Below are 24,150 nucleotides of genomic sequence, written 5' to 3'. Positions count from 1 at the left end.
GTAACAGAGTCTCCATGAACAGAGATATTAAGCAGGGCAGATCTTAACCCCTCAACCCATTGCAGAAAGGGGATGAAGCTGGAGCTTTATTTTAATAAAGGACATGCTTGGAGACACACATTGAAATAGCAGGAGAGGGTGAACCTGGACACTGGACCTGGGCTGTGATGCTGTCTATCCCTCCTGGGACACATCTCCAGACGCAATTTCCTCCTTTCTAACCCCAAGCCCCCAGCACACACATCATTTGCCACTCTGTTGCTGAATTTGTCCAGCAGTGCAATAATCTGTCCCCAAACCACCTCCCCAGCTTGCAAGCAATCCTCTTTTCCTCTTAAAAAGGATCCATGCCTTCCCTCCAGCCCTTTTAGGCCTTCCCAGGGGCTGACCCATCTTAATGGTGACATGTGGATGCTGTAGTACCATGTGTAGTACCATTTCTCATCCAGCACAGATGGGCCAGGTAGCCTCAGAGCAGCATTGTGCCAACACCCCAGGGCTGTGATAGCAGGCTGTCACCCATCAGAGGCCTCCAGGAGCATTGAGGCTCCTGCATGGGCAACATGTGGCCCTGGGGCTGGAATGCACCAAAGCAGCACAACCACAGTGGAACAGCCCCAGTGCTATGGTCTGGACATGTGCTCGATGTGTGGTGGAATGCATACCCTCCCCTTTGTTTTGGGGAGCCTGTGGTCACCAAAAATGCATCAGCAGAAATGACCAAGAGGGGCACATTAACCTTGAAGAGCCTGTAAAACTTTGTGTTCTTCTGGTTTTACAAACTTTGGCAGCTCAAGTCTTCAAGCATACTCTGCAACTGCTGCTCCTTCCCTGGGGAGCCAGCCCCCCACCACTCCCACCCGCAAGTCTCCTGTACATCCAGCAGCTCCCCAACCACCAGCCCTACTCCAGAAGATGCTGCAGGAGTGCTGGTACAGGAGAGACCCCATTGCCACAGAGGAATGCACCAGATCATTCCCATCACGAGCTGTCTTCAGGCAGCACAGCCCTCACCCACCCCAAGAGTGGCCTGGTGAGCCCAGGCACACGCCAGCTCCGGGCTCAGAGCACCCTCTCCAAGACCAGCAGCCTCAATGGGACCATCGAGCTGTGGGGATGGTGGGATGCACAGTGCTCTGCCAAGCAAATCAAAACCCAGCACCAAAAAGCCCTTTGGGAGATGATGCAAAGGGCAACAAGCGACCTCTGCTGAGGAGGGATCGGAGCAGCACATGGGAGGGAGACAGGCCGGGGAAGAGCCTGGAACAAAAGGCTCTTGGTTCCGAGGCACCAGGACAGACCAAAGCCAGATTTCCCATGGCACTGCAAGGCTCAAAGCCTGTGCAGCCGTGCTGTGATAGCCTAGGACACCCTGCCGCAGAACCAGACACAGATCTCCGGCGGGCCAGAAGCCACGCTGCCTTCTCCTGGGTCCCTCCTTCCTAAACCTGTCCTCACATGGGTCCGATTTGTCCTCAAGCAGGATCTAGGACCTGAGCGGGATCTCCCTGTCCTCATCTGTAGCGTGATCACGGCCAACTCCTCCACCAGGCCAAGCAGCTGGTGCTCTGTGAGTGGCTGTGCCTCATGCCAAGTGTCTCTCCAGCACCGGAGTCCGTCCCCTTGCTGTGACACGCTGCTCCTGCTCTTTCAAAGGAACCTTTATCTGTCTGTTCCCATTCGGACTTCTCCCTTTCTGACGCTAGCCACCCTTGCACGGTCCCAGGCGGTTCTCCCAGACCATGTCCAGCACTAGAAAGGTGTAAATGGGAGATGCTGCAGTTACCAGCATCTCCAGACATGCCACAGCCACATCTACGCAAAGAAACCCCCAAACAAACAAAAACCCCACACCGCAATAACCCTAAAGCACTGAGATTCGGTCCTTGTGAGTATATAAACACGCAGAAAACTTGTCAACGAGAGCAGCTGCAGCCCCTGGGAAGGGGTCTGGGCTCTCTGTGTGACTCCACACACAGACTGAGCTTCCAAAGGGAACAGCACATTCATCCACCTCCCGGCTCTAGAAAAGGGGCGGAAACAGGATGACCCCGGTGGTGGAGGGGGGCTGCCCCCAAATCCCCGAGCCCCGTTCCCCCTCTTTCCCCCATCGCCCAGTCCAGCCGAGCAGGGGGATCCTGTACGCAACTTTTTCAAACTGCCAAGCAGAAGAATCCCAGCCCTTCCAAGGGAGTGTCGGTAAATCATCAGTACATCCGACAACGCAGCCAGCGGGATTAACCCTTTGTGGGTCCCCAGGAAAATAATAACAACAACAACAACGCATTTAACAATGCAAATAGTAAAAGTTGGTCCCAGCTGTGGGAGAAGGGGGACGGGCAGGGTGTGTGCCGGGATCTTTTTCATACACACACGGATGGAGAGGAAGCAGCATTTTGTGTGTGCCGAGCACATGAAGAGCTGCCACCGCGCACCTCCGCCGTGCCTCAACCCTCCGGGCTCTCCCACCTCCCGCAGCACCTCGGCCAGACCCAGGTACCCGTGTCCCCGAGGGACAGGGCGAGGAGCAGAAGCCCCCTGCTCCCAGGAGGGGCTGGAACCGGGCAGGGTGAGGGGTGCGAGGGACAGCGGATCGCCCGTTCTACATCTGCGTGGGGGCTACACCGGCGCCCACCTCCCGGAGCAGCTCCTGGAGCTGGGACACCCTTTCCTGGTGCATGGGGGGAGAAGGGGGGGAGGCTCCTCCTGGCCGTCCCGGCGCCGATCCCCCGCTCCCCGCAGCCCTATTTCTCCCTCTCCCGCTCCACAGCGTGGCCTCCCTGCTCCCAGCCCATTCTCCTCTCCAGACCAGGAGTTTTCACATCATCCCCTGGCAGAGGAATGTCTTCCCCCACCCCGTTCCCAAATCCCGGGATCTCGCGGCTCCCCGGCACCCCCAGCCCGCCCGGGATGCCCTTCCCCAGCGCCGGGAGAAGCGGAGTTTGTACTCACCCCCTGCCTGCTGCTGTAGCTCTGAGTCTGGAGACCGGCTCTGATTCCGGCTCCATCACGTTTAGTGCATTGTCTCTTTCGGGCAATTTTTGCAGCAATCCATCAGAAATCGGGGGACAAGCCGGTTTGTGGGTACATCCTTTCCAGGAGCTCGGCTCTCTGCCTCGCTAAGGGGCTCAGCTGTGTCACAGACACCCCTGGCCCGGACGGCTCACTCCTTCCTCCTTCTCTTCTGGGTCCTTTTGCTTACACAGATCTTTTAATCCCATTTAACTCCCTCTCGGCAGACTGCAATTACCTTGGAAAAAGAAGAGAGAACACAAAGTACACTCTAGGAAGCCAGGCTGGCCCATGGTCGCTGGATTTCTTGCCTCTCTTTTTTTTCCTCTCCTTATAAATAGTGCAATTTCTGTGATTTCTGATTTCCAAAGTCCTTGATTTCAAGTGTTTTTTCTTAGCTGTTACTTTTTTTGTTGTTGGTTGGTTGGTTGGTGGTTGTAATTATTATTTTTATTTGCAATGCAGATGTGCCTCCCACCCCCCAAGGATCTCTCCTCTGGACTTAGAGAGAAGAGGAAAAGGCAGATTTTGAAAAATGAAAATTATTTAAGGATGTCCTTACTGCCTCTCTCTGCTGCCCTCCTCTGTAATAGCGAAGCATTTACGAGAAATAATACAAAATAAATAAATAATTGGGGGGAAAAAAAAAAAAAAAAAAAAAAAAAAAGGAAACTCTTTCGGCCAGAAAAGCTGCGGGGAAAGAATTGAAGACCCTGTCCAGGCTCCAAGGAGGGAAGCACAGGCCCTTCTTTGGGGAGGCTGATGACGGAAATTGTAGCCCCCTGCACTCACCTGTCCAGGGCCATGAGCCCCAAACCGGCCTCGAGCCACCTTATAAAGTACCTGACACGGTTTTTCCCTTGGGATCAGCGCTTGGTGCAGGCAGTTGGGAGCCTGTGGATGGGACTAAGGCTTGGAGGAGAAAAGCCCCCCATGCCCCTGTTCCCCTCCTTGCCCTGCTCTGCTTCCCTGTGGCATCTCCAGAGCCCCTCTCCTCCCAGCACCAAGGGGTGGAATCTGCATCCGGAGGGCAGGGAGAGGGGAATGAGTTTTCCTACGCAAGACCCATCAGAACAAGTTGGATTCCAAGTCGGCTTCGCCAGCTCTGTCAGGAGAGGGAACTTCCACATGTGGATAAAACCTTCATCCCTGTTTTCCACACCTCTTCCAAAGCCCCACCCAGCCAACCGTGCACCCCCCAGGGCGACGGGCAGGTCCCTCTTGTCCACAGCAGGACACAGCAAATCCCTCAGCTCCATGAGACTCCCTCAGGCAGGTGAGGGCAGCTCATCGCTCCGAGCCGTCCCACCTCCTCCGTGCACCCCTGGGTGGCCCTGCCCTGCTCCCTCCCCCTCTCAGCACCTCTGCCTTGGGCACTTACTCTGCAGCGAGGCGAGAGGCTGTGCAGCATCTCCCCGCAGCCCCATGGCCGTGGGCATTCATTTGTCCCAGCAGCTTACGGCAATTGCTACGTCTTAAAAAATAATAAAAAAGCAATTAAAAAAAAAAAAAAAAAAAAGGAAAAAAGAAAACTCAGACAAACCCCAAAGCCCCTTTCTCCTTCCTTCCCCTTCAAGGTGTCTCCTGCGCCGGGAGCCCGGGAGAGGCGGCCGGGGTGAGGGGCCCGGAACCAGCCGGGGTTTTCTGGGTTCCCCCCAAATTCAGCAGATAATCCTTCCCCGGGCTAGCGCGGGCACGTCCCCCTCGGGCCGTCGCTCCACTCGTGGGTCACGGATGCTGCAGGGATCCAGGAGAAAAGGGCGTTGGGAGCGGGCACTGGGAGGGACACGGATGAGAAAGAGGTGGTAGTTCTAAGGCTGCACTTGTCCTTTTAAATAGCTGCAGCCCGGGGACTCCGGGCTGGCGGGGGTGCCCCAGGTATCCGGTTTCAGCAAACAGCAGCTAATGAGCAGAGATCCAGCCTCCGAGGGGCAGGATCAGCGCTGCCGGCGGGCAGGGGGGCACCCCGGGCACCCCACCAGGAGGGGAGGGGGCTGCCGCAGGGAGGGGAGGGCTGCGGGTCAGGGGCTGCGTGGTCACTGGCAGGGCAAGGGCACGGGGCTGCAGGGGCTACAGGGACCCCCAGGGCAAGGGCACGGGGCTGCAGGGGCTACAGGGACCCCCAGGGCAAGGGCACGGGGTTGCAGGGCACAGGGCAGGTCCTGCGAGGTGCTGAGCACCCAGCACAGATCCGAGACACCAGTGTGGGTCTGTCATCAAAACTGACCCACCCCAGGAGCTCCCTCCACAAAGGTGTCCTGTATCTTACTACGTTATGCCCTGAGATGGGGAAGGGCTAAAGCACCTCAAACCTAGGCAGTAAATTTACATACTCCCCATGAAAAATACACAGCCACAAAGAGGACCCCACATCGACCCACCAAATACCTGAACTTGAGGCTAGAGGGGATTGATGTTACATCATGTTCAGAGCAGAAAATTCAAGGACCCACTGGCCTGACTCAGCAATGCAGGTTTTACTCAAAAACCTGACCTCAGAGCGTGGCCAAAAGTAGAGGTTTCCACTATAAATTTGATCTCCTATATGACATCTTCTGCTACCACACAAGCTAAGGGCTTCTCTCCCTTAGTACATATATTTGGCTTGGTTGTGATTGCTTGCTGGGGCTGTGGTTTTGCATCTCCCAGTTTCTATAGGCAGAAGATTTTATTCATACCTTTGCTCTGAAGCATCTACATTTTGCTTCCTTTCTTGTTATAGCAGATGAAGTTTTAAGTAGTGGCAGCAAAAAAATTTTGCAACAAGCAGCATTGGGACTGGGGTAAACTAACAGCCTCACAGTCCCCCTGTCCTCTAGAAAACCTTCTCAGAAGGGTGCAGCTAAATTACACATCCAGATACTTGTAAGAAGTTCCTATTTACAGAAAAACTTGTCTCAAACCCCTCTGAAGGCCCAGGAACTCAGATGACCCAAACAGTCCAGCTTTGAGGACTGGGACCTTTGGGACAACAGGCAGTGATAGAGCTTGTCAGAAACACCATAAAATCTCTATTTTTCTTAGCTATTTTTTCCCCCAGCTGTTCTTTCCATGTTTCTCAGTCACACATTCCTCACTGAGAAACATATTCTAGCCATGCTGAAGTGTTTAGAATAAAGCTTCAATCAATTAAAAAAACCCCCATTTTTGCAAATAACTGTGGGTTAATCCCTCTGCTGTTGAATACACCTTCAATTCTCCTGCTTATTTCTACCTTTTCTCTCTGCTGAATGCAGGAAATATTTAGTAAACTCCCAAACCCCAATGTCTTGGGGTGACTTTATGATACGTACCCAGAAAGGTACAAGGCCCTTTTCAGAGAGAGGGACAAAAAGAAAAGGAAAATGATGTGCTGCATCTTTTTGCAAATACTTATCCAAATGGGATGTGCACAGATAGCTGGGAAAGGACTGATGATGCTTCAGGTCTACAGCATCTCACCGAGAACCACCAAAAAACTCACTGACAGCCTCATCCTTAAATCCTCTGCACATATTTGCTCAGATGAATATTTTCAAACCAAACACATACCTAAAAGCTTTGCTAGCGTGAAGACACAAATGTATCCCAGCAGTAGGAAAAAGGGAATTAGTTTAAAACAAAAGGAAACCCAACATTGCTGAAGCCAAGACTAGTGCCAAGTGAATTCAGGTTCAAAAATTAGACCTCATTCTTCAAAAAGAAAAAAACCACAACATATGATCTGAATAGAAATATATTTAGCAGATTTATTTTTCTTCCCTTGCAAATTTAAATAGAAGCCATTTTAAAACACTAAATAAACTGAAGTAAATCGGCACAGCAGTGAAATGAAGAAAAGCAAAAAAAAAGAAAAAATAAATTGGAATTGAATCGTTTAATTAGCCAAAATAAGTACAGGGAGGAAGAAATGCCACCACACAACATGGGGAACAGAACACTTGCTTTTGACGAAACACACTCTCAAAAAAAGCAGCATGTCATTACAGCCTGAATAAACACAGCATTTTGAATATTCACCCATATTTAGCCACTTTACAGAAGAACCAGTACCCACCTCTCCTCAGGAGCTGTAGCTTGGTTAAGCATCAAGGCTCTCATCAATATAACTTTGTCTCTTTGCTCCTCTTGGGAAACTGACTGTGGAGGCATCTTGAGCCATGGCAAGTGGTGTCACAGCTGCCCTGTGTGACTCACAGCCCCTGGCTCCAGGGAGCAGAGGAATCCCAGACTAACCTGGTCCTGCCCTCCCACTTTGGCTTGCCTCGGAGGACAACACTGAATTACAGTTCAATAATTTTTGCCTTTGCCCAAGTACGAAAAGTATCCTGGCTCACTCATTGCCCCCAGAACTCACAACGAATTATAGGGATGTATTTGGATATATTTAGATAAATACTCCATTCAGGTTTAGAACTGCGGCATAACCAGGCAGAAGTGAAAACCATGGCACCGGAAAAACCTGTGGGAGGCATCAAACAAACATGCAAAGGAAAGGTGGGATAAAGAGCCTTTCACTCCCTGCTGGGCTGAGGATCCACACCCAGCCCGGAGCAGGAGTATCTAAACTTGGTAGCTGGCTAAGAGTTGCTGAAGCCACAGGAAGTGGGAACCCAGCCTGTGGGAAGTAGCCCTGCCATGAAGGGGTGATGGTCCCAGTGATGGTGGGAGGGCACAGCTCTGCAGCCCCACAACATGCATCACATGGAGCTGGGCTACTGGGGAGGGCTGGATCCGCACCTGTAAGCCCAGCAGGAACAGGAGATTAACCATCCACACAAGTGGGACTCAGCCCCAGCCCACACACAGTCATGGTACTCCAGGCAGTGGCACAGGAGGGACTGGCTGTGCCCGTTTCCAGCTCTGGGGAATGTCTGCTTGAGGGCTGACTCGGCACCTACGCTGCAAACATCAGCAGCCTCGGCAGCCAGAGCCCCCGGGGGCTGGTACTGATCCCTGGCTGCTGGGATGGCACTGAGATATTTCTGCTGAAGCAACCATTTCTATCCCTTTTCTACCTCTGAGTAGAAACTTGGCACACTTGGCTGCAGTGCTCTCTCAGGTATGTAATTCCCTGTATAGGATTTCCTAATCCCTACATGACTTTTCTATTCAGATCCTGCATTTGACATGACTGTACCAGCACTTCCTCACATCCATGAGCTCCTACTCAAATGACTGACACTAGTTCAATCCCTGGATTAAAGCCTTCCCTACCCTGTAGGGATCTGGTCATGAGCAGAAACCTGCTGAAGAGCTTCATTTGCCTGCTGAGAAGTCTCACCATCCATGGCAGAGACAAGATCTCAAGGAAGGCAGAAGGTGCCCAGTTGGGATCTGGTCAATGGATGCTCCTAATTTGGTCTCTGGCTTCAGCCATCACTGCAAGATTAGGAGGTTTCTGCAGAAGAGCAGAACATGCAGCACTCCTGGTTTTAGGGTTTGCTGTTTGACAGCTGTTCATGATCCAAAAGCTGCTGTGGGTTGTGTTTCTTGTTCCCAGGGCACTGTAGAAGGTATTAATTATAGAGGAGATGTACAGAAAGCTCAAAAAATCATGTATGTAACAGAATTGCTGCCCAGTGTTATTCCCCCCCCTTCTCCACAGACTTTCTGACAAAGCCATTCCTGTCCTGTGCCACAGGCTCCCGGTGATATGTTTGAACTTCTGCAGCCGTTTGATGTAAAATGTTTTAAATTCTTTTTGGGAACACTAAAGGCTTTTGTCTCCTGGCTGGTGCGGTGGGGATGCCATGTATGGCAGAGACAGATCTTTCTGTGCTTTCCAACTGCACCGTATCACATCGGGCTGCCCAGCCAGCCGAGAGGTGGGAATGGCTGTTAATCATTAAATGGAGCCTTTTTCCATGGGAATGAAAGGGAACACAATGCAGCGATACAAGTCCAAGCCCACCCTTCCCATGGAAAGGCTGCCTACTGATTACAGCTCTGTCCTACCCTTACATTTAGACGTTTGGAGAGCTACAGTTTTACAGGATGGCTGTGAAGTGATTTTTCAGCTGATGGCAGCAGCAGCGTTGGGCTGACAGGTCAGCCCCGACAGCATGATGCATCACCACGCTTTGACGGGAGGATATTACAGTTCCTAAATCCTGACTGCCTTTAAGGTATCAGGCAAAGACTGCCTGGTCTTGTGAACATCCCTTTATTTCCCTGTTTGTCTGTTCTCTCCCTGGTTTAGGACCTATTCAGTCACTGGTGCTAGTGGAAAACACAAGAGAATCAATACCACTGGCCAGTTTGGAGCTGTGTTCTCCAGTCTAAACACCAGACCAGCCTGTTCTGCTGCCTGTGGCATAGTGTGGTGATCCTACATTTGTACAGAAGAATACCAAGATCAGTTTCTCCCTTTTACTACGGAAGGAAAAAAAAATTCACCATTAAATGCCCCCTGGGCTGCTGCACACGAGAAGCACATCCCCCTGTCTGGAGGTTTGCTAGTTAAATGCAGCAGTGCATCAGCAAGCACAAGTGCTTTTCCCACCAGCGTGCCAAAGGAGCTTGTTCATGCCATGGGTTCATGGAGATGGTTGTGTGCTGTCCTGGATGAGTACAGGTGACATGAGCTCTGTAAAGAAACAGCACATCTCTTCTTCATGAAACAGAATCACCCTGAAAGTGCCTTCTTCCCCCTCGGCAAAGAAATCACACCAGCACATAAAAGTGCCTGCTGATCTAAATAATTTCCTGCACATTAAGGACAAAAGGACAACTGCTACTGTGGTTGCTGCTGCTATGACAGCAATTTACCATGGCAGGCAGTGCACACCAGTGTGTAATATTTCAGTCTGAATTCTGCAGGTGCACAACCCTTGTGACTTTTAGGCAGCACTTCCCAGTCGTAGCGTGACCTGCCAGTGCTCTGGATATCCCAGTGACACTGGTGCAGGTATGGGTCAGTGCTTGTGCCAGAGCCCTGCACCCACAACACAGAACTGATGTAGGAGAGACCTGTTCTGATCACTCTGGACAAGGACTTGGGAGCTGCAGGCAGCACACATTGGAAGGTACTGGCTTCGGAGTCAAGCCAGGTCCTTCTGGAGCAGGGATGCTGTTTGCTCTGAGGATGAAGAACAAGCCTAAGGGCAAGGACACAGTGCTGGTGGCAGCTGGAGCTCATGTGCACACCCAGGCAGCCTCAAGGCAAAGTTCAAAGGGAGATGGAAATCAGTACAAGATCTTGGCCTTCAAGAGAAGGCAGTGTGTTACAGCACAAATGCCTGGGACAAGGTTTTGTGCAAGACAGAAATTAAGCCTGAGTCAGATTCTGAGTAGTTTCAGTGAGGAAGGGAGAGGAAAAAAGAGCTTAGAAAACATCAAAGCAAATCCTGGTCATGACAAAAAGTTAAGATAAAATCCGAAGGTAGTTTAAGATGAAATCCAAAAGGTAGTTTTTCTACTCACTAAGCAAGATGTATTCTCTGTTTTCAACTGCTGTAGGAAGATAACCCTGTGTCCTGCTGCTGAGCAGGCCTGTGGGAGCAGTTTACTGTGCAAAAGGAAATCATACCTGCAGGAAGAAGCTGAAGTGGAAATGATAAGTCCAAGGCAAAGTGAAGGAAGGGTGAGACTAGACAGATTTGAGATGAGAATTTGTTGGGCTCCACCCTGCACTGGACTCTAATGACACCAGAAAAGCTCCTTTAGCAGTGACAAAGATGAGGCAGCCCTTGCACAAACACACATGTGTATATTAAGCAAAAGCCTGTACTCTGCTACATCCTGAGGTATCAACACCAAAAAGCAACTGCAATTTGGTTTGTGTAATCAGAATAATTTTAAGAGATGACCCAACCATAACAAGGAATTGCTGAACTTAAATCTGAGCCACAACACACTGCTACAACACCATTTCCTTTTGCAATTGTGCTCAGCTATTTCTGTGACCAGTTGCTCACCACTGTTTTGATGAAAAGTGCTGAGGCTGGAGAGAGGGGTCACCTCCTTCCTTAGAGGCTGTTTGGTGCTGGGTGCCTCGGGCTGAGCCAGGCAGCTCTGCTGCCTGAAAGCAGCACTATCCTGAGGCTCACACGCTAACCTACATCCCAGCAGGGTTCAGGTTTGGCTTTCACTACTCCAGTGACCTGCAGGGTGACCTGAAACAACTTAAAGCATTGCTTTTGTGCCACTATTTTCTTGTCTCTAGAGTGAAGCTTGTGATATAGATCATCTTATGTGTAAAGAGGTTTAAGACCTTCAGACATAAAGCACTGCCAGTGGCTGTTATTACTTCACTGTGCAATTGGCAGCAGCCCCTCATGCAGGAGCAAGTGTAAATCTATTTCCCAACCAGTTTTATATTCAGCACAACCTGCCATCCTCCAGATGCACAGTTCATTAGAGACCGCTCGGTTTTATCTGGCTGTAAAGGCCAGTGTAAAAAAAACCAGCCCTGCTGATTAAACATGCAATTCAAATCCATCTCCTGGAGCAGAGCAGACAGTTCCTGGTGCTTTATCTGCAGTGACTGAAACGCAATCTCACAATCTGTGTCACTTACAGCAGAACAATGCTCGATTTCTTCATACGCCACTCGAGTTGTTAACACATAAAGCAGAAACATAGCCCATTTTCACAGAGAAGGTCTCTTCTGACATACTCAGTGTGTTAACCCAGAGTATACAAATCTGCTTCAAAGCTAATAGGCTTTTTTTCTTCCTGCAAACACACTTCTCCACATCTGCACACACTCTCTCTCTCTACTTGAACAGCAATAGTATTTGGTAAAGCTCTCCAAACAGGAGCCACTGCAGAAAAGCTGAATTTACTGATGTGTGGGTAAGAACTAACAAGAGACCTGGTTGGTCTCTGTTCAAAAAGAAAAAGAAAAAAAAAAAAAAACAAGTCAATAAGTCAATATTTATACACCCACTGGTGAAATAAATTTCACCCTCCCCCAGAAGAGGGACATAAAATGAAGTGATTGAAACAGGATTTCATGGAAGGGGACTTTGTTTGCTTATTTGTTTTCAGGGTTTGGGATATATTTGGGATTATTAAAAATTTTTTTATTGTAATTTGAATGCAGTTGTACTGTACAGAGCCCATCAGAGCAGCTTCACAGTGGGACCTGCCACTGAGGATCAAAAAATAAAAGGGGGGTGCAATGAGATGATCTTTGAAAGTCTCTTCCAACCCTAAACCATTGTATGACTATGTTCTATGATTCTATGATATTTCAGAAATATAGCCAAGGGGGTAAGTCCTCATTTGCAGCATCCGGTGGCATCATTGTAGAGGAGCCTTTGTACACACCAAATCAGGGCATTTTTGTTCCCATTTCCCATTCTCCCAGAATCTGTGGGATTGAAGAGCCTTGTCACCAACCAGAGTTACCTCAGGGTCAAGTTTTACACTCCAAAAACTAAAGAAAAAAATGCTGTTTACTGTCCAATTTCTTAGAAAACTGTCAAATCCCTCTTCACGTGGAACTTCTCATTTGTGTGTCATCAGCAAACTTTTCCACTGGCAAACTCAGCATAGGTAAACAAAGTTTATGTTTTATCATTGTAATCTGCCTTCATAGCCAGCCTGAACACCCACCCTGCTTCTGTTATATTGCTTTTCTCTGACTTTTCTTCATTATGAGCTAAGATTAAGCTATTTCTTGTTTAGCTTAAAAAGGGCGACTTTTAGTCTCGTTCTACTGCTCAGTGTATCTTGAGATGCTCTTCTCTGAACAGCTCTAACTCTTTTCCCATCAAACCCCATATTTAGCACACAAACCAGGCCAAAACTCACTGTAAAATTTGCATTAATCAGCAGAATGGGATAAATGAGACTATTTAGTATTTTACATCTTCAAAAGCCTTGAATAAGCAACAATATTGTGCTAATATTCTTGTCAGTGGCTTTGCCCCAGGCAGGGAGCAGGTACGGTATTTGCAGTGTTGTGGTGATGCCGTGCATCTGACACCTCATTACTAAAAGGCCAACACAGCTCCAGTCATTAACCGATGTGGGCAACTCACCTCTGCCTTCCTCGAAACAACACAGAACACCCCAAACAGCAATCCTCTGGTGAACAGGTCATTAGCACAAAAACCCCCTCACTTGGATGCCCCTAGGTGCCTTTCATCATCACATCCTAAAAGCACTTTGCAATGATTACTGTGATCCTTGATTCATCACCCACCCAAGCAGCTTTCCTTAACTCCCAGCTGGATGTACAGAAAGCTGCAGATACAGAAAGGGGTAATTCTGAACGAGAGTGTTCTCTGGGAGCTGCATTTATCACCCCAACTTCAGAAAGTAAAACCAGACCATTTGTAACTTGTCCCATCCCAATCCCAGCGAGAAGCAAAGCAAGGAGAGCCCAGGAATCCATGCCCTCCCTCCCCTTGACACCAGTGCTCTGGGGAGGTACTGGAAAACTCTCCTGTCCTATTGACATATTCAGCAAAGGGACCTTGTGCTGAAAATAAAGTTTCTCTGTATCCTTCACCCCGAGCTGGTTTTTACTTTTTTCCCCTGACATGCCATTATTAAACAACAGCAGCAAACTAGCTTCTGGGTAAAACTTCCCCTAAAGTGGTTGGAAGACAGCAAGAAATGCCAAGATACAGCAAGAAATGCCAAGATTTCTATTTTCCTCCTTCTTTAAAGAGGAAATAACATTAAATTTAAATATTTGTAAATGGCACTGATTAACACTTTATTTTATAGCTTTGATTTTTTAAACTATTCCTTTTTTTTTTAGTCCAACAAAGACTCCCTTTCCCCACAGCAATGCTAGGGGGGAACTCTACTGAAAATTATAGATTCCAGAGTTTGCAAGAGAACCACAAAGGCTTAAATATAGTTATTGACATTCCAAACACCCACTGAAGGCTTAATCTTACCTTGGCCAGAAATAACCACACAAAGTGATGGTAGAAAACATCAAACCACCTCAACCAGGGACAGCTGATTACTGCAGTGCTGTTATGGATAAATTGGCTTTCGTAGGTGGCTATTCGAGAGTTAATGATATAATCAGTGTAATATTAATGAGTTGTGAGTTATTAAGTTAAATGTGCTGATGTACGGGTGTAATACTGGAATGTAAGCACTGGACGGGGGTACAGCAAGGACCCAATGGGTTTAACAGAAGGAACCTTCCAGCACATGGCCTCATAGGGTACTAGAGGTGACCACGGCACCCTAGAGCGTGATTGGAAAATGAGCCAACCAAGGAAATGGACTTATTCGAAAATGATTGGTGAGGAATGCACGGGGTATGGACCAACAGTGAACAGGGAAAGGAGCAATCAGTGGGAGGATTAAGAAACGCACCAATCCAGGGGTACCAAAGACTTTAAAAGCCACCAGGTGCTCTGCACCGGGTCCTCCTGTGGAACTCCTGAGGTCCAAGGGAGCGCCCAGTGTGTCACACTGTCTTTACTCTGGCCTGTCACACAGGCCCTGGGCTTATCCTGGGGCCTCGTTTCCAATTGTTCTCTGTTCACAGCAAACAGGCTTACCTTTTAAAGGTTGCTGGCCACGTTTTGAACAGTGGGGCACAGAGGGATGCCCTGCTCCCCTCCTGTCCCTGCCTAGAGGGGACACTGATGGGGCTAATGCTGTCATCCTGCTGGTTTCCTTACGGGAATTTATCCCCCATAACGAAGGGCTGCACAAGTTACCCCCCCCCTTTCTCCAAGAAAGGGCCCAAAGGAGCTCCTGTCTCTGCTGTGGGATTCAATCCCCGTGTTCTGCATTTTTAATGCATTTGTGCTGCTCCCAGACCACGTGGGTGCACCGCATCCCCCTGGGGACCCATGGCAAAGGCGCTGGAGGGAAGGAAGGCTTCGCAGAGAGAGATGTGACACTCCTCAGAATTAGCAAATGCCTTGATGGCTCTCCCCCATCCCTGTCTGCTCGCAGGCTGTGCCGGCAGATCCTGAAGGAATGGTGCTGGTGGGCAGCAGACTTCTCACCCCAACAGCTGCAGGCTGTGTGTCTACAGAGATGCTGAAAGGGTTAGAAAAGGTGAATCATCTCTACGGTGATCCCAGGGAGCCTCCTGAGCATCATTCCCTCTGAGGGATCCTGGATGTGTCCATGTGGCTGTGGCTGAGTACACTGTGAGTGGGCCCCAGTGATTTATGGGCTGTCCTACTGCAGTGCTCACACAGAGCCCCCTCAAACCCACAGCATGACCTTGTGACAGCAGGGAGGAGCCTGAGGTGGAGGCAGCAGCAAGGACCTGGGTCATTGTCACAGGCAGAGACTGATAGAGAGCTTGGGAGACAAAGCACAGAGCCATCGTCAACAACCCAACCCAACCTCTTTCATTTTCATTGTCTCAGCAGGGGAAGTCCCCATCGCTGTCCCCACAAATGACAGGGTGTTTTTTGAGGGGACGGGGAAGGTTGTTCCACCTGGGCTGCCTTTGCCCCGGGGCACTGCACACCATCACCTTCACTGCAGTCAGTCAGGGCAGTGGTTCCAGTGCTACAAGTAACAACAGGCTGGACCACAAACCCCCATTTAGACCAGAGCAAGGGGGATTCATGCAAAACCCACAGTGAAGCTTTTAGGACCTGTAGGAATAAATTGCTGACTGCAGGAACCTGGTTCACACTAATATCCTGCCCCTCTCCATGGAGCTGTAGGGATCAGAAAGTCCAAGGGAAGATGGGTAGACCAAGGCTGGGGTCACTCCATGGCAGACTGGGAGCGTGTGGTGCATGAGGGTCATGGCTATGGGGAAAGCAAGTTCAGGCAGGCCTAAATTCCCTCCACTTGTATTTTTTCCATCAAGAGATGTTGCCTTTGTCTTGGCACTGGACAGCACGGTTGTACCTGCACTTCATGGCACTGACCCCCTGCCAGCAGCCTGTGGGATTCCATCTCTGCTCCATGCAGGGGAGTGTTCCTGTGAGAGGCTTTGATGGGAGCAGTTCCCCAGCCGGCCCACCGGGTAGACAAAAAGCTTTTGTCACAAGGGGAAGGTCGGAATTAACCCTTCTCTGTAGCGAACTCCATGGTGTGTATGCCCAGGAAATTTGTCACCTGGCAGCATGGCCCTGTGCCCATCCCATCCCCTCACTGACCCTCTGAGTCACAGGTGGCATCTGCAGCCCCAGACACAACCAAGAGGCTGATGTAAAACTTCTGAAGAAAGGAAACTGGGAAGCAGAGACCTTCCCAGGAGAAATGTGGTACCAATATCCAGATCCCATGGTTACAGCAAATGCTTGGAGCTCTCATTTACAAGAGTGATCAAATAAATCTCAAATCTGGAAGAGAGAAAGTAAATGGAGTAAAAGCTAAAACTGAGTGGGCTGGTTATTGAAAACAGCAGTATTACACTTATTTGTTTCTCCTCTCCTGTGCACCAGCTTTTGTCCACTGAATAGCTACAGAATTCACTGGCATTATTCCTAATTTTACAATGATTTGGAAGAAGAGGAGACAAAGGCAAGCAAACAAAGCTAATTGCCTTCAGTGTTTTGTTTATCTGGGTTTTGTTCAGCCAAACAAAGAGGACGTTCAGGTCCAAACTGACTGTGGAGCCACAGATCTCTTTTGCTTGGCTGGTCTGTTTAAAAACAGTTTGCAATTTTGGCATCCAGCATCTTCAGCAACTACCACTTGCAACTACTTTCTTATCTCCATTTGGTCACTATAGAAACTCTGGTCACCCCAGCCACCATTACTACAGATTAATCAAGCCTGCAAAGCCCCTCCAAAAAAACAGGAAGTCCTCCATGAACCAATCCCTTGGTCATAAAAAGAACAAAGCCAGCAGGAGATTAGTCACTGGATGCTATTTCCAATGCAAAAGTCCTAGCAGGAAAAGTCCCAATTTTAATAACAAAGCTATGCATTGTCACCCATCCATACCAACAGACTTTTGTTCTTGGAGCCAGGGAAGAACACACTGAGCACAAATGTAAATAATATGGCTGGGAGAGCTGCTGGCTGTGCTGCTGGCAACACCCCCCAGAACATGGACTAAAGGAATCACAACCAACCAGTTCTGCCAGCTCTGGTTGCCTTCCCAGCATCTCAGATTTCCCAGCACAGTCTGAGGAAGGCACAGCAGGATTTCCAAGCATCAGGCAGAGGAAAAAAGCAAGGAAGAGGAGTTTGGAAAGACAAATCTGGCCTGCTGTGGTTGCTACAGTTGTTTGAATGCAGATGTGCAAGAACCGAGGTCTCCTATACCTGTAAGACCCTAGGAGAGATTCTAACAAAAGATCACCAAATGTTAAATATGCTGGTGAGAAACAGTCACAGGTATCTCCGCAGGTCTCTGCAGGTGTGTCTCAGCACTGCAAGGTGGGATTGGAGAGCCTTCAAGGAGCTACACAAAAGAAAAAGGAGATTCCTAACAGTGTCACCTGTCCCAAAGTGCCAAAGCCAGCAGGATGCAGGGTTTGGGAACCACCTGTTGTGATGCAGAGCATCAACAGCTCGGTTTGGTCCTTACATTTTCTCAAACAGGGAGCAGCGGTGCAGGATCTGTTCTCTGTTACTAATTCTTACAAGTGTGCAAGAATAGAAGTTTCATAAAGCTCATACATCATAAGATGTGTGTAACATCATCTTATTCAGAGGAAAAAAAAGGTGTTGGCAGTAATTTGTATTTCTAGAAGGAAAAATGAAAAAGTCAAGTTTGGGAACCTTGCTGTGCTCACTGCCTCGAACACCTTCTTCAAAATGATTTGATGCTTCAAATTACATTGGGATCCTGGGAATAATTTGTAAAAGTTAGGCTCCTGGAGGCTTTTATGTTTCTAGTGTACCACAGGCTGCCCTGTGACATGAAATGAAGGATGCATTTGGATTAACCTTGTGCAGTGTCCAGGACAGACAAGGAAAAGGTACCTGACCAGCTCAAGGCTTGTTGCTCAGTAACCAGAGCTGTTACAGTGCTGACTCTACAGGAATTTACCATTAATCCCTCCAGCTCAACTATAAAAAGACAATTAAAAAAAATTAATTTATATTATTACTTTTGTTTGCACAGACCACTCTTAGAGTGGGCTCACAAGGAGAACGGGAAGGTAAGAAACAAGGAGAAGCAAATACAAACAGTTTGGGAGGGACCCTTTGGAAATCAGGCACGGTTCAAAGCTTTCTCTTTCAAGTGTCCTTCAGTCTCCTCACATCAGGGAGGGAGCACAGAGGAACTGGGTCACTGAATCCAGGGAAAAGTCAAACAAGCAAATCTCAGCTGAAACACCCAAGGCTGGCATGTCACGATCCTGTTTCCAAGGGGTGAGTTTCTGCTAGGCTTGACTGAAATGTGAGCAAGATGGGCTTTAAATAATTGCTTTAAATATCAAGGAAAATGAGAAAGAAAAATTGGGTGCAAGGCATTGGATAACCAGACCCCCATTTTGCATTGGGATGGAAGCCAGGAGGGGAAAGGAGAGCAGCAGCCCACTCTAAAGTCATGTTGAACTCAGACCTGCATTTGACAAAGGGCTTTTGGGTCTTTGGTTAGTTGTAAACCATCTTAAACCCCAGCTTTCAGTTACATATCAGAAATTAAGCTCTTAATCTCTGTTTGTACACACAGACAGAGGCAGACACACAAATGCTCAACACTTCGAAAATGACTGGGTCAAGGTGCTTCCACTTTTGTAACTCTACTTGTGATCCCAGAAAAAAAAAAACTTGTTTCCAAAACCACTCCTCATCTGCATCCAGAAATTCTCCTATTCATAGGAAAGGATTCCCTACACCAAAAATTAATAATTAGGTACATTAAGATGTTGCCCATCTTCTCTATTTATCCCCTATTTTTTCCTTCTGATTGTACAACATTGATAAAATGATGCTCACTGTTTTGTCAATCAATCTTATCACTTGAGATTCCTCCTTTTTCTCTTACAGGCACAAAAGCATAGTGCTTCAGCACAAGCTAAGGTTACTGTCATTTCCAAGATTGTTGCCAAGGTGATGCTCTCTTCCCTCATTACAAATTACTCCCGAAACAATTGGATGCTCCCCTGGTTTGACTTCTGGGGGGGGCACGAACACAGCAACTGCCTTGAAAGTGCCTTGGCTGGGTTTGGAAGATCCCTGCTCCTGGCTTTCCTCCCTCCCTTTAGCCACTAGACAAACCCAGGCTCTGGAACGAAAGGGACTTTCACACAAAACAGCAAATCCAGCTCAATTTTCCACAGCCTGTGCCTCTGGCTGCCAGCCTGTGGTGCTACTGCTGGACCTCCCCATGCTGGGTGTGCTCTGGGTGTCTGATCCTCACAAACACAGCCTGCTGGCAAAAGGAACAGCATTTCACACTGCTCCATTCTGGGGCAGATCCAGGGGGTCACCTCAGACTATCAGGTGCTCTCACTGTCTGCATTTCAGCCTGACACTTCCCAAGTGCTTCCTCAGAATGAGGCTTGGCAGTTGCAGATCTGCAAGAGTCCTCCTGGTTAGAGCATCTCAGAGCAAGCACTGACAGGGATTTACCAGAGTTCAGAGATCCGATGGCAAGAGACATTCACAATGGATTTGGGAGGCTCAAAATAGACCTTGCACCTTCTCCCTGGACTTGCAATACCCGGGGGTTGCTTTAACAGATGCCTCTTCCTCACTTCTGCATCATTGTGTTAACTTTTTCATATTACTTACATCTTTCCCCCACATCCTTTGAATTGCAATAGATTTATTTATTTTTAACATGCTTTTACATCACACACATGCCAACAGAAATTATTAATTTCCTTAGGACATGTGTGCATACAGCAAAGTATCTTCCCACTATATTGCACCAAAAGAAGCCTTGTCTGGTCCAAGATCCTTCTATTATTCCACACATTATAGAAACTCCAAGCACCCAACTGGGACCTCTTTGTGCTCGAGCTGGACAGGTGCAAAGAAAACGTTACCAGCACTCAAAACTTCGTTATTGAAATTCTGAAGAAAAGGAGGGAAAAGAGCCCTGAGGGGACACTAACTCCAGCTCCTCACACAAGCCACATCTTTCGCATCCCACCTCACTTCCCTTCCTTAAGGATGAAGCAACCTTAGGAACAACCAAAGACTTGGACAAGCTGAGCAAGCCCTGCACAGCATGGCTTTAGTGCACTAAAAGCAAAAGAAACACTCATTATAACCTCTTCAGGCCACTCAAGTATCACATCACAGTGATTATTCCCTGTTTTAACATCAGTATGCCAGGCTTTATACACATCAGCCATGTGCTAAAGGGAAAAAGTTCCCACAAATCTGCCTATTTATTTTTGGAAAGGGCCTGGCAGAACTATCAGCTTCTATCTTTGACCCACTCTGCTGGGGAAAACCTTATTCACAGTAACCAGAATATTTGAAGAACACCAAAAAAAGAAAGCAATACCAGTAAAATAAAAAGCCAGAATTCATTTCAGCATCACAGAAGTTCTGGTGCTGGGGACAGCAGGGATGCCACAAAGCCATAAGGCTGCAGGCAGTCACTGCACCTTCTGCAGAGCTTGTGATGGAGCTCGTGGCTTCACCACGGGTTCACTTATTGTGGAGAGAAGCATGGAGTTCATCCATGGTTCCTTGCCCTTTGCACATTCCTCCCTCCCTGTTCCAAGTCAGGGAGTTTCTGCTCACTCAGCAGAAATTAGACTGGTTTGCTTTTTAAAAAAAATAGGAAATTATTGAGCCTCTGCTTTTGCTTCTTGCATGCCAGGTGAGAAGAAGAGTAGGAAACAGAGAGGTAGAGTTGGAGAGGTACAGGAGTTTCCAGGCGTCCAGCTTCCACTGCTAGCAAAGGTGTCACTGGCACACACCAGGACTTCCCTGCATAGCACCTTCTCCAGGTTCACTTACCTGTTCCTGCAGCAGGTGGAGAGCAGCAGGCTCCCTTCTAACTGTCTGTGGCTGGGAGAAAGAGGAGGGCGACATGGAAGCCCCCTGCAAGGCTCCTGTCCCTGCCTCCTGCTCCCTGACCCCTGGGGATGCTGGAGCAGCCATCAGGCTTTTTCTGATCCAAGTGGGAAAAAGCTCTTCCCATTTTTGGTGCAGAGGAGGAAAGAACTTCTGGTGCTGCCAGCGTTGCTCTCCTATACAACTCCTCTGTGGTGTGTGGAGTGTCCACAGCTGCAGTTTTAAGGATATATAGGGGGGTTTTACACCCTAATGAAGGGGAGGAAGCAGCACAGTCCAAGGAGAAAGAGGAGGGGAGAAAGCCAGGATCTCATCCAACTTTCCACTTTAGAAAAGCAGAACACCACATTTCTCCTTGAAGGACACAGGGGGATAAAGGTGTTTGCGAACTTTGAGATTTAATCAGCAATTTTGAAAATAACCAGAAAAATAAAGACAATAACTCAATCCACAGGAAACTACCAGCTTGCTCAGGGGTATTTTGAAGTACTTAAGCAACTGTAAAAACTCTACTGTAGAGTTCTATGTTCCTCACTAGAAAGCTTCACTCTTATCCCAGATATCTAATTCCATCCTTAAACCACAAAAATATGAACCTGTCTTCAATTATAAAGGACTGTCTCTTGTTAGCAGTTGGTCCTAAACTTGCCATGATCTAGAAAGGATTAAAACATTGTTTGGAGGAAGAAAAAAAAAAAAAAAAAAAAGAAAAAACAAAAAGGGAATATACCCCAAAGGATTATTTGATGGTCCTATCTTAATATTACATTACTTTAGCAGACTTTAGTTAAGTCTTCAGACAAAGGGGAGTGTTTTAGGATTCCTCCTCTATTCCCTTGAAAGGGAACTGGAAATGCTCTCACTTTGCCAAGACCCGATTTTCTGCCCTTTGTCCCATCTGCAGCCACTCCGCACCACGACGGAGGCAGCCCGGGCTCTGCTGGGGGACAAGGAGACATCCAGAGGGACACAAAGTCTCCCAGGTCCTCATGGATAATTAAGCTTTAGCCATGGGTGCCCCCTTGTGCCTTGGTGAGTAATTCAGCACAACCGAGGGAGTCAAACAGAACCATGGGAGGGTTAGGGTTAGAGTGGACCTGAAAGCTCATCTCATTTCCCCTTCAGAGGGAAAACGGAATATCCTGGGGGGTTGGACTTAATGACCAGGCCAGGTCGGAGGGGCTTGGAGCACCCTGGTCTAGTGGAAGCTGTCCCTGCCCATGGCAGGGGGGTCAGAACTGGATGAGTTTTAAGGTCCCCCCAGCCCAAATCATTGCACAATCCTGTGATCCAGCTGCAGCATGACTGATGCACACATCGGGGTGAAGATGAGCCATGTACACCCTCAATCAGTGGCAGGACTACACGAAGGCTGTGCCTTTCTACCTCTCTCTCAGCAGCATCATTCAAGCTCTCTGGCATTTTGGCACAACTAAAGATGGATTTTTCCGCTTCCACCACTCGGCATTCATTGCTGGGGGCTGTTTGTCTCTCTTCTGCTATTTGTGCTGCAGAAGGCCAGTCCTATCACTCCTCATCTGTGCTGCTCTGAATCTCACGGCAGAAAGGGGCAGAGTCGCTCTGTGTCTCTGAATCCAACAACAGTCACTTCACTGCTGAGCCTCAATCAGCACTTTAATGGGCCCAATTTTCCAGCTTTTGATCAAAATGCCTTTAGAGCAGCACATCTTCAGATACCGCCTCTGGCATTCCAAAATAAGCAAAAAGAACAAGATAACCTTTGTGAGGCTTCTCTCCCTACAATCTATAGCTGAATCTACACAAGCTCATTTTAGTTTCTCCTTAACCCAGTCTGGTACACGAGAATTGAGCAAAGCTGGATGTGAAATGGCTCCCAACTTCTCAAATTGCTTATTAGCTTTTTGGGAAGACATGGCAGTTTCTTCATCTTTGAAAAGATGAATGGATATTTTGTCTCTGGAACCCCCCCCACAGCGTGCAGATTCGACATACGAAGTCCAAGCTAAATTTAGTTGTGAACAATTACACGAGTCAAAGGGTCTGGCTTTGGGACTTCAGTGAAGGCACCAAAAATACAGAAATACTCTAAACCCCCCCAAACTATTCTCCTGGTGTTTGAATCCCTCAGTACAGACAAATCAGAGAAACGGTGTTAGGAAATTTTAGGTTGATTTTATAATTAATTCAATATTAACCAAACAGGCTTCTTTTAAGCCATTGCTAAAAAAAATTAGTATTTTTTCAAGAGTCACCTACAAAGGTTAACTCTGTTTAATACAGATATTAAAATGTAGTTATTTCTCTCTCATTGCCAAAGTTACTCCATGTTTACATGGTTTTGGCTGCTTTGGGACTTGGCAGAACCTTACCAGGCTTCACTGCTTTGGTGCAAAAGGTGCAATGAGGAGTTTTGGGAAACTAATTCCAAGATCCTTTCAGTCAATACCATCATCCTACAGGATAAACTGCTTCGCCTTCAGAAACGTGGAAATGCCAATGGTAAAGACTCCCAGTGCTTTGCACCAGGTTTGTGGCACAGTCAGACCGTTCTTGTAGCCAACACCATTGCTGAGAACAGACAATACTTGGGGCACCATAAATGCCCAAGTACTTCATGTTGAACCAAAACTTTCTGATCAATTTTCAAAGTTTGTTTCAGAAAAAACCTGAAATGCAAAAAGGTAACGCATCAGCGTGCAACAGCTGGGGAAAATGTCCTGGGTTTCCTTCAGCTTTTGCTTCTCCAGCTAAAAAGCAGTTAGAGTTGGGCACAATTCACAAGTACCTTTGGTTGACCTAAAGTGAAAAACTTTTAGCATGTAAATAATTCATCTGGAACTTCTTGCCCAGTTCTGAAATTACACACCTCCAGAGTTATTTTTCACAGTGCAGGTGGACAAGCAGCAAAGAAGCAGCACCTGTGGAGGGTTATTTACTTCCTACACACAAGACTCTGGACCTGCATCGGCAGCAGTATCATTTCCCTGGTGCTTTGGCTTCAGGTTAGGCTCAATTCATGAGGCAAAGCTGATGCCTGAAGCACCCAGAATTCACATTTATTTGCATCTCTCCTGTTTGGTGAGGACATCAAAGCCACTCAATAAATCCACATCACAGGTTCCTCTTCCACAAAGGAGCAAACCATGTACTGAATATTTGCTCTTACTTCCCAGAAGAACAGCATCAGCTCAGGGGACTGGGGCATCAAAGGGGTGACAGGATTGTTCATACATTAACAGTTGAGTACTTTGAAGCAATTTTAGAGATGTACACATGGATTTCTGGTCCTTATTAAAATTAATGAAAGGTTTGTATCCAAATACCACTGCTGCCTCA

At 47.9% G+C, this 24,150-nt stretch overlaps 1 protein-coding gene across 8 annotated transcripts in view; it reads right to left on the bottom strand.

Moving 5' to 3' along the window:
• The window catches only part of LOC121676137 (collagen alpha-1(XXVII) chain B-like), a 146,925-nt gene extending 139,720 nt beyond the window's left edge, over positions 1–7,205 (bottom strand). For 4 of the 8 annotated variants that reach the window (XM_042052229.1, XM_042052231.1, XM_042052227.1 and 1 more), the window contains exon 1: positions 2,953–3,483. In XM_042052229.1, coding sequence (XP_041908163.1) covers positions 2,953–3,008 — 56 coding nt within the window. In that variant the 5' untranslated portion in view covers positions 3,009–3,483. Of the gene's footprint in view, positions 1–2,952; positions 3,484–3,804; positions 3,888–4,393; positions 4,476–4,555; positions 4,876–7,048 lie in introns of those variants that run through there. The other 4 variants (XM_042052225.1, XM_042052226.1, XM_042052222.1 and 1 more) reach the window with 4 other exon arrangements.
• Positions 7,206–24,150: the final 16,945 nt, after the last annotated feature.

Source organism: Corvus kubaryi, unplaced genomic scaffold (assembly GCF_017639235.1).
Source record: "Corvus kubaryi isolate FWS band 111438036 unplaced genomic scaffold, C.kubaryi_AGA036_p1.0 78, whole genome shotgun sequence".
Classification (NCBI taxonomy): domain Eukaryota; kingdom Metazoa; phylum Chordata; class Aves; order Passeriformes; family Corvidae; genus Corvus; species Corvus kubaryi.
The sequence above is the reverse complement of the archived record's forward strand: the minus strand, read 5'-3'. Positions and strand labels throughout refer to the sequence as shown.